Here is an 11297-nt window from a genome sequence, read left to right as displayed (position 1 = left end):
TAATGTATACGTGTAGTCCTGTGGTGATATCTTGTACACATTCGCGTGATATAACATGTGTAAATATCTACGCAATTATGTGGCAAAAAGAAAAAAGTGGCGTTGAATTCAAGGAAGCAGGTATAGCAATGTAACACATCTTAATGGAATGCGACGGCACAAGTTTGATGGGCCAGAAAGATATTTCCAGTGTTTGAATATACAATGACAAGACAATAGCCTGCAAATGGGGATGAATGCAACACACAAAGGCCCTGTTACTGAGCTTCTGTAATTAAACTAATTACACATCTTTGCTAACAGTACTACGAGGCCCACCTGCAGAGCCTGCGGCAGCACCACGAGGCCCACATGGAGAGCCTGCGGCACCTCGGGGAGGAGGTGGCGGCAATGCGGGAAGTGGAGTCTCAGCGCCTTGAAGTGCAGCGGCAACGCCTCGAAGTGGCGCGTCGGTCGCACGAGACCAACGAGCGCCTGCTTCAGCTGCTGCTGGCTGCACTGGGGCATGGTGGCAGCCAAGCCCCTCCCCCCTCTCAGGCCCCACATAATTAAAGGATGCAAAGGTAGCATAGGCAAGGAATTTGTAACTTATCTTAAAATTTGCTGATGTATTAATGATATGAAGGGCAAATATTGCTAGTTTGCAAATAAATAATTGCTGAAGTCACCCTTTAATGCAACCATAAGTAGCATAGCCGTTGCAGCATGAATTTTTTCTTCAAGGTTTACTTCAGCCATAAGAGCGTGCACACCATCAGGCTCACCTGCAAAAGTGCCTGTAGGCCTGGTGTGTGCGGGCATTCCGACTGTGGCGCTGCAATTTTGAGGTGCCTAGTTATTGTCATGTCAATTTAAGCACGACGCCACACTGCAAGTGTTCTACAATTTAATCCTTGTCATCGAATGGTGAAATTTTCAGGCCTTACTATAATGTCGAAAGCAACCTGTCAATATACATAGCAAAAAAGAAAAAAGTTATGAAAATTCCTTGCCTATGCTCCTTCTTTTCATTTGTAATGTTTATTTTTTGTTTGTTGCATATGCATATTTGTTTGTGTCACTACGTACTGAGCTGGAATGTCTCTTTTCTTGCACATCTGTCTCATTATCAAACAATTTGTTGTCATTCAGTAATCTTTCAGGTTGTGATACATTGTATTTTAGCCCTTGTGGTGCAATTTGTGTGTAATATTTATGCAGTTTGTCTTACTGAATATCATAATATGGTGCTATGGCTCTTTCAGTTTGAGCGCCACAACAGCATGTTCCTTTCACATGTAGTAATGTACCTATACATTTCGCTGTGATAAATATTCGGTTGGCATGTGATTTAAGCACCTGCTCATTTCTGTTTCTGGTGCAGTTTAGGCCAGTTGTTATTACTGTGTACTTGTGCAGTGTACAACAGTTTTCTGAAACGATGCATGCCGTTACCTGTGATATATTACGATGCAAGAACAATGTGATCCGATATTTATTCCAAAGTGTCTGTGATATGTTGCATAATGTCTCTACTACTGAGTACTCATGATTCTCACACTTCTTCAATGTAGAGACTGTCACATGTGATGTGTGCATAAACAAGTGTATGTTGAAGACTGAAATACAGAAAGGTGCAGTTTTCCTCTAGTGCTTTTATTTACACATCGCAACCACATTTCTAGTGCTAGCTTGCACTGTACAAATATTACTGATTAACATTGCTGAGTTCTGCTATATACAAGTGAGGTCACTTTGTTAAAATCTATCAACTGCTCGTGCGTGCACACACTTCACGGGAGCCACAGCGTTTGACATGTCGGATGACCAGTTGGACGGCATTTTCGTCACTCGAAAGGAACTTTGCCGTTGTTGCGAGACAAAATGGTGGAGGACCTAGAAGCTGCGCGTGCAACAGCACGTTCCATGGAGCGGAAGGTGTGACGTGCACTGTACATCTTGGCTTCTGTGAGCTTCTCTGTGCTAGTAGAAAGTGAGGAGACAGGTGCTTATGTCCATCAATGCGTAAGGGGATACGAGTAAGAATCGGGCTACATGCATCTAGATGACGACAGCAGCAGCAAGCAAATTGAGGCAGACACTTTGAATATGCACTTATTTTTAGCTTGCTTTCAATCTCATATGTCACCTCTAACGATACTGTTTTACTTACTATAAGTGCAGGCTTTACATAACCCTTCACTACACAACTTTTATGTACCCACCGTGGTTGCTCAGTGGCTATGGTGTTAGGCTGCTGAGCACGAGGGATCGAATCCCGGCCACGGCGGCTGCATTGCGAAAACACCCGTGTACTTAGATTTAGGTGCACGTCAAAGAACCCCAGGTGGTCGAAATTTCCGGAGCCCTCCACTACGGCGTGCCTCATAATCGGAAAGTGGTTTTGGCACGTAAAACCACATAATTTAATTTTTTTAACAACTTTTACATTTCTCAACAAATCGTGAATGCTTTGCATTACGCAGACATGAACTACAACTTAGCACGGGAAATGTATCTGCAATTTCACAGCATGAAATGTACAATGCAATTACTTAAAACTGTGTGCATGCACCTAACGATGCTGACGCTGCTGTTGACGTCGCAGCTGCCGCCGCACGCTCCTCAAATAACGCATGTGCTGCGCACGGGTTGTTCCAAACATGCCAATGACATTGTCGCGAACAGCCCGCCCTCTCAAGTAGTGCATTCTAGAGCCCGTGTTACGGGGCAGACTGTGTGGCATGGGGTCGCCGTTATTGTCAAGCTCACTACTACTACTGCCGCTGCTGCTGTCGTCATCACTGTCATCGCCTGACTCGTCGCCTTCAGAAAGGCGAAGGTTGTGCAACACAGCACATGCCGCGACAATGTTGGCTGCACGTTCCGGCTCGTAGAGGAGGGTGCGATATCGCTGAAGACAGCGGAAACGGCTCTTTAAGAGCCCAATGCACCTCTCCACTACGGAACGCATGGCGGCATGTGCTGTGTTGTACTGCCCCTCGGCTGTGTGCACTGGAGGATGGCCAGGAACCGGGGTAAGGAGCCACGGCTCCAAGGGGTAGCCACTGTCACCTGCACAAAGATGGAAATAGTACATTGAGTACTCCGCTGACGAGAGGCAAGTTGTCAACTGAGGAAAGCTACAGTATCATTCAACAAAGGTAGACTTCAGGGTTGCAAGTCCCAAGTAAAAGCATGAGTTGAGCATGTCCATACCCGTCACAAACTCTTAACCAATTTACAAGTGTACGCGGTGCCTGCCACAAACAAGAAATCAACACTTGTTGGTGCTATCAATGACAGTAGTAGCAGTAATGTGTGTTCATTTCTTCTGCTTCTGGCAGTCACTGGGTGCAGAAAGCACTAATACGTGTTGCTTTCGTCAGCTCCTCGCAGACACATAATGTGCTTGTAACTTAACACTTCGAACATTGCCAATGGTGGCAGTCAATGTCTTAATTTTCTTTTTTTACTCCGGAATTACTGATGTTCTTGTGGTTTGGTTAAAAGTTTGGGTTGGAGCGGACACGGCGTTCTGCGCTGCTGAAGCGTGACTGCGCCAAAAAAAAATGTTTTTTTCTCACCGAGGAGGTATTCCCCGGCATTCACGATGCGCCCCGCTTGGAACCGCCGGCGCAACCATGTCGTCCGCCAGACAAAAGCGTCGTGGTCCGACCCCGGTCGCATAGGGTCCAAGGCCAAGATTTTCATGTCCGCGTCGCAGATCTGAGGTAAAACGTAAACCAGAGAAAGTGCCCGTTGGCAAGAGCAACGTAACTTTCAAAAGGGATCGCAGAAAACGTGAGTTTTACTTACGAACATGCAGTTGAGGGCGTAGTATCCCTTGCGGCACATGAACACAGCCTTGCGCTCACCCTTGGGTGCGATGATGGCTATGAGGCTGCCGTCTACGCATCCGATGACGCCGGGGATAACGCCGCGCCGAAGGAAACCCTCCTTCACGGCTGCCTTTTCCTCGGCTGTCTTTGGAAAATGGACCCACTTGTTGCGGGCCCCTGCGTTCACGACAGCCTCTGCCACACGTCGCACGCACTCGCTCACCGTCGACTGCGACACACGGATCGTCTCCTCGCTCCCAACGGACGCTTGGAAGCTCCCGGTAGCAAAGAAGCGCAGCGCACACAACACTTTCCGCTCCACCGACAGTCCCGTCGCTCGCTCAGCTTCTAGTTCCCCCGCCAGTTCCTCGCACAACAACCGCACCGTTCCCTTCGAGAGGCGAAAACGCCGTCGAAAATGGTCATCCGGCATGTCAAACGCGTCGTCTGGCTCTCCCTGTTCACGTCGGCGACGGCGAAGAGCCACGGCCATAGCGATCAGAGGGGCGGCCATTTTTTTCATGCCTTCGGAAACGACCCTGCCTCTGGCCGTTCCAAAAATCCGTGCCTTTTGCTCCGCATAATGAGTGCCTCAACGTCACGATGACGATTACAGTTTTTGCGGGTTCCTGACGTCGCGTGATTGACAGACAAAATGGGCGCGGCCCGGTCATTTTCGACCAATGGCTGCTCAGTGATGGCGGCAAAAGGCATGGAAAAAGTAATAGAATTGCTACAAAATCGCACCCCTGCTGCCACTGGAAACTAGCCCTAGCGACGTAAAATACACAAGCCCTCTCGAGTGAAGCTAGCTTAGCAGGACTCTTTGAGGAACTATCAGGCGTTGTTTGGGATGTCATTGGCGTTAGTGAGGGTAGAACTGGTGAGGCTGACTAAGAGTGCTGACTAATGGCCACGTCCTCTGCTATAGAGGACTCCCATATAAGAAGCAATACAGGGTAGAATTCCTAATATATAGGGACCTCGCATAAGAAGCTTGAGAACAAGTTAAGGACTGTGCAAAGAGTGATGGAACGAAGAATGTTAGGCATAATGTTAAGAGACAGGAAGAGACTGGTGTGGATTAGAGAGCAAACTAGGATAGCTGATATTCTAATTGACATTAAGAGGGAAAAAAATGGAGCTGAGCAAGCCATGTAATGCGTAGGTTAGATAACCGGTGGACCATTAGGGTTACAGAATGGGTGCCTAGAGATGGAAATTGCAGCCATGGACGACAGAAGACTAGGTAGGGTGATGAAATCAGGAAATTCGCAGGTGCAAGTTGGAATCGGTTGGTGCAGAACAGAGGTAATTGGAGGTCGTCCTGGCTGTGGGCATAAAATAGACATGATGATGATGATGATGACCTTTAAAAAAATTAAATTATTGGTTTTACGTGCCAAAACCACTTTCCGATTATGAGGCACGCCGTAGTGGAGGACTCCGGAAATTTCTACTACCTGGGGTTCTTTAACGTGCACCTAAATCTATGTACATAGGTGTTTTCGCCTTTCGCCCCCATCGAAATGCGGCCGCCATGGCCGGGATTCGATCCCGCGACCTCGTGATCAATGATGATGACCTAAAGTCTCCACACAACCACTCCAGAAGAATCAACCATGACATGTGCATTTAACTATTTGCTGCTAGATGTGACGTGTCTAAATTTTCATTTATCACTCGTTCTATAGAATAATGGAATAACCTGCCCCACCATATTATGAATGATGTGTCACTTGGTACTTTTGTTACAAATATTGAATATTTCTTTGAAAAAAAACCTCTCTTGTAAATCAATTGTTAGCGACTGCTTTGTTTTCGATCATGAGTCTCATCTATTGATTGAGTTTAGAACTCTGCACTCTTTTGATGGGATGATTTATGTATGCTATGTGCCTTGTTCTCATGTTTCAAAACACTGTGCCTGTTTTTACATATTGTTAGAACATAACACTCTTGTAAGAGCCTGAGAAAGGCTCGCAGTATTATCAAACAAATAAATAAATAACACGTCTTCAAAGCACCTGTGGTCAAGATCTTTCTTCTGTAGGTTATAAAGCAATGCCTTTCTTTCTCTGTCAAGCTGTGGACGTAAGCATGTGAAGTTTTCTACATCACCGATCTCGTCACATAAGGCATAGAGTGGAGATGCAGATCGTCCAGTCCTAAATAACCAAGCCTGGGTGCAAGCAATGTTAGTTATAATGCTATACAACAGGGTAGCCTCCCCATGAGTAGGTCCTTGGACCACACAGAGTTGTAAAGAGCTTTGTGGAGCGCCCAAAAATACTTGCAGATTGTGTGTTTGGTTGACTAAAAATTACTTGTGGCTCCCAATTTCGGGGCACATAATAGCACTTCACATGCAAGGCTTTAATCATTACCTTCAATTCTAGTGTGTGATGGAATATACTGAAATTCAATTCAATTCAATTCAGTTTATATGGGCATACATAGATGGTACAGGATGTCCACGAGGCGCGGCAAAAGGAGGCAACAATGCCTCCTGACAGGGCCTTCAATGTGTTGTCAATTTCACCTTGAATCCCCTGTAGGCAGGAAATGTGGATTGCTCTTTGCTAATAAGGTTATGTAGTTGAAACCCTGAAATGCAGTCACTCTGCAGATAACATATATGGCAGAGAGAATGGTTTGCCTGAACTGAAAAAATCTTTGGTTTGGTTCTGGAGCAGAAAAAAAAAGTTTGAGTTCAGTTTTAACGCCTACAAAAACAAGTTTACACTCAGTCTTATGTTTGGTTCTGGTTGACACTCTGTCCAGGCATGTGATGCAGGTGAAAACAATTAATTTAGGGCCCTCAAAGCTGGGTACAGCTTCAGTATTTCAGAACTAAGTTGGGGTTTAAATATCAAGCATCAGTATCGTCAGTGGGAGCCATACCCACGTAAAGGACAAATGGTGTACTAAAGTTTTCGCTCGGTCTGCATTTCAGTTCACTGATAGGGCTTGCTGTGGTTTCATTATGTTAAGAGAGTGACCACATTGATGGGACAAAACTAGGGCCTTCTTACTCCCTGTCATTGTAGCTCCAATATGTAGTTTTTCAGCTATCCAAGACAACAAATTTCCTGCATCTGGCTTGGGAATACAAAGGCGTACTTAGTGAACACCAATGGTCAAAAGGTGTCAGTATTCCTTCAGTACATAGTTTCTTCGCAACATTTTGAGCATAAAAGGATAGCCTGAAACTGTGGGATTTTCCAGTTCAAACGAAAGAGGTGGGCTAGGTAGGGGCCCATTAACCATCAGTATTTATGCACCATGTAGTTTCTCAGCTTTCTGACAGTACAAGGGACAGCCTACAACTTCTACAGTGATGTATTAAAGTACATAGGAGCTAAATTTAGTTTGTGGACAGCTTCAAAATGTTAATGAAGCTCAGCACACTGCTGAATTCATTTGTTTCAAGGTATTTGCGAAATGAACATTTGAAAAATAAAATTTTTGTGATTAGCCTTTGTCATAGGAATCTGTTAGTGTATAGGGCCATGCGTTATCTTACAGTAATGGATACAGAGTAAGTTTGAAGCTGCATGTTAGCTTATTCTGGTCCTTGATAGCAAATACGTGGCATGAGGAAAAACAAGTTGTATACTCCATCTGAACCTGTCAGGAGAACCTTTTAAAAAAATTAATGGGAGTTACATACAGTCTTCTTAATGTAGGTTGCAAGTACTGCTAATCCTTTCCAACATGCTATTTTGTTTTTTGTGAGTGAACTGAGAAATGTATCTTTGGCATTTATATTACGACATATTTCACTTTCTTTTGCACTCAGTTTTTTTGCTGGTGCTTGAACAGCACCTGCCATGCCTTTGTTCCTGTCCCTGTCTCTATAGGCTTTCGTGGTCTTCAGTATGGTGTAATTGTGGCTGTACTTCAGGCTTTACATACAATAGGCTTATGTAGGCAAAAATACTTAATCAAATGAAGTTTATAAAGTAAAAGTGTTCACTATGTGCAGTGGCATCATGTATACAACTATATTTTTGAAATAGGTTTGTCACAGGGATGCAATTTCATTACAACATATGTAAAATAGCTTCAAACTTAGTTGACATGCTTTGTACTGCTTCATCAAGAAACATAGAAAAGAATTCACCCTGTCTCAGGCTGCAATTTTTAGAAATAAAATGACTGGACTTGCATATAACGTCTGCCAAGTGCAATAGCTTAATCATATCAACAAACAGTTTTCACAGAGCTGGCACATGTTTACCATTCTCATGTATCTTCCCTGGATCTCAAGGTCTGTGAAGCAGATGTCAGTTGCAATAATTTACTATCTTACCAATAAGCAGGTCTCGCAGAGGTTAGCACACGTTTCTAAACTGGATGCCTCCGATCCTCGCGAATATTCACTCATGTCATCACTATAGATTTCAGTGCACCTCACACAGCAGGGGTATACAGCAAGAATAGTGCCAACATCACCAAAATCCTAACCATCATCCAGATTTCACCCTCCTCAAAGTTTCGACGAAGGCTACATGAACCAATACACACGGCACATTCAGCATACGATCAATCACTCATCAAGACTACCCTTAGTAGGTGGTCCATCTGCCTTAATTCACTTGTTAACTGGAAAATGTTTCATAGAGACTCCAATTCAGACAATATTTCTGCCTCCTCCAACTATGACATGTGGATGCAACAACAACATCGCACTCAGCTTCACACACGCATCTTAAAAACAAAAAAGAGAGAATGTCCCACCGAAGCGGCGTATGCCTATGTTTTCCACCTTTGTGAGGCCTTTTTTTACCACCTGTACAAACGCATCTCCCTCCTCAGGGACGAACTTGCCTTTAATTTGGGCACGCTTACACGAGAGCACTAAATAGTAGAGCATTTGTGACAAACTCAGCAACACTATGCACACTGCGTCTGCTTCCATGGACTACACTAAATCAGCTGCATGCACAAATTATCCGAGTATCTTTCTGTACCCTACGGACAAATATACGACCTGCTTAAATAAAGACTAAACTGAGCATGGAGCTAACACCTCCCTGATTGTGGAAATCACGCTACCTGAACCCAAACAGGCTGTGGCAGAAACCCAGTTCAATTCGTCAATACGATGCTAAGCCACAACAATCTCACTGCGCAACAACTTCACAACCTATCTGATCAATATTGTCACGATGTAGAAAAAACAGGACACAGGACTGTGCTGCGAGAAACAAAACCAGCTCTGTATTCAGAAACCACAAGACCTGACACGCCAACCTCATCTTCTTTCAAAAGGAGCATGGTCGCTGCTCATGTCCCTTAATTCGTTTTCTTCTGTCCTTTTGCTGTCCTTTAGTCGTGACAATATTATGGTCGAGTACCTAAGCAGCTATTTTGTAGGGATGCCTTTTTCGATGCTAATGCCTTCTCGAGCTTGGTCAGTGGTCAGAGCGACGCTCCTCCCGCATTATCAACAAAACAAGGGGACTGTGAGCGGTGGATCTTAAAATTGAGCGAAAGGCATCTTCACAAAATAGCGGCCATCCACTCGTCCTCATGAACAGGGCTTGGCACTCTGGTGAGTGAAAGACGGCCACACTCATCCCGAAACCGGGCAAACCACAAAACAGTTACAGCCTTCAACCCATTTCTCTTGATTGTTGTGTGGGAAAAAAATTATGGAGCGAATAATCTGCTGCCACCTCCATGCGCCTGCACCAGGACACTACACCATAGTGGCTGCATTTACTGTCTCAGCTTTGGTGGCATCACTACCCAAACTATGACCATCTCCAACATGACATACCACATGGCTTCGTACTGTTGCTTACACTTTTCAACCTTGTCATTTGCAGCATACATTGAGCACCACATTTGTCACCCTGCTTATATATGCTGATATTGTCATCCTTTGGATCAACCCATGCACTTTCCCATGGTTGAATTACACCTCAGCAGGACATATACCAGGTAGTTTGCAATATTTTCTGAACAGTTTTCATTTTATAAGACATTTAAAGCAAACAGCAACTCAAAGAAGGGAGACAGCTAGGACACATGTGTCGCATGTCGGTGGATGTAATGTGTCTCCCTTCTTCGACTTTTCCTTTGTTATAAGTGCCTTTTAAAAGATGAGCTGTTTAGAGCATGTTCTATGCATCTGTCACATGTCTCCCTTCTCTGATTTGTCCTCTGTTTTAAGCCCTTTAGAGAATGAATCAGTACCAACTGGGCCAGTTTATCATTATCGTCAGGTCTAGACAGCACCTATCATGCTGCTACCCATAGTAGCTTGAGATATCCCCCACCAAATCAGAACTATTACTAACCCATGGCCAGCAAAGGCAACTGCCATGTATAAACTCAAACATAATGGCCTTCCCATACAACAGCCTAAAACTATTCACTTCTTTATGACTGTACAAGTGGTAGTTCCAGCACCACTGTATTCACCTCCTAAAATTTGGTGAGCAGGTTCTCGGTATTTACCATCGTATTTCCACATCCTCTCATGGGCCAGAAGAAATGGATACGTCGAGACTTTGTTGACACCCTGGTAGTATCCTGCCTCTGCTACCATTTCTCATACATTTAGCTCTGTAGGAGAAAACCAATTAGATCTGATGCACTGATGTGCAACAGATGTTAATTTCACTCTATGCCTCCCCCTCAATGCATGCTCAATATGCGCGGCTACACTACCTACAGTTGATGAGCTCAGTGCCATCTGCAGACACCATCTTTCTCCTCACTTGACAGGGACAAGTTCTCACCAAACTAGGTCACCATATGTTTGCGTCCCGTCTATGTGAAGTGGTTCACACACTGCTACTTGCACACAATTTAAAATATCATTACCGCTTCAGCTCATGCATCCACTACTAAAATAAGAAAAAAGCACTGCATAATGCATCCACTACACTGCTTGCAATCCACGCCAGCCTACCTTTATACAGGTGTCAGCCCGTCTGAAACACATATATGACCATAACTTTCACAGATCACCATTAAAATACCATTCACAGCCATCCTTTCTCCTATCGATCCATCCAGAGCGGAATAATATGCTGTTGCAATGGCCATCAACCACACATCCTCAGCTTTCACTACCTTGATCCCCATTACATTCTAGGACTTTATGCTCACTTGCTAGCACCTTATACGTAACTTGCTCCTATACGACACCATTAAAGAACCACAATACAACCTACACTCACCTTTTGAAATAGTCTGCATGCCAGATCACAATGAAGGGGCTAATCTGATTGCCCGAGAAATTATTTTGCGGGCTACTGTCATCTCTGGACCTACCCAGGTGAGCCTCGCCGCTGCACTTTCCCTCGACCCATACAGGTGTTCATGGCACTTATTTCCTGTCCTACACCCACACATCAACAAGGCGCCATCATTCACAAGGCACAGACAGACCCTCCCAAACTAAGCCAGTCTTCACCTTTTCTGAGGTCTTACAGAAGCTCCCCCTCCATGCGTACA

The 11297-nt window shown here is 44.6% G+C and overlaps 1 protein-coding gene across 1 annotated transcript; it reads right to left on the bottom strand.

The window, feature by feature from the left end:
• Positions 1–1614: 1614 nt before the first annotated feature.
• Positions 1615–4572, bottom strand: LOC140215165 (putative nuclease HARBI1). Its single transcript, XM_072285863.1, has 3 exons — positions 3799–4572; positions 3567–3708; positions 1615–3054 (listed from the first exon to the last, which is right to left on the bottom strand). The coding sequence occupies exons 1-3, from the start codon at positions 4342–4344 to the stop codon at positions 2555–2557; spliced, it is 1188 nt and encodes a 395-aa protein (XP_072141964.1). The 5' UTR covers positions 4345–4572; the 3' UTR covers positions 1615–2554.
• Positions 4573–11297: the final 6725 nt, after the last annotated feature.

Source organism: Dermacentor andersoni, chromosome 1 (genome assembly GCF_023375885.2).
Source record: "Dermacentor andersoni chromosome 1, qqDerAnde1_hic_scaffold, whole genome shotgun sequence".
NCBI classification, from domain to species: domain Eukaryota; kingdom Metazoa; phylum Arthropoda; class Arachnida; order Ixodida; family Ixodidae; genus Dermacentor; species Dermacentor andersoni.
This window is presented reverse-complemented; position numbering and strand designations above follow the sequence as displayed.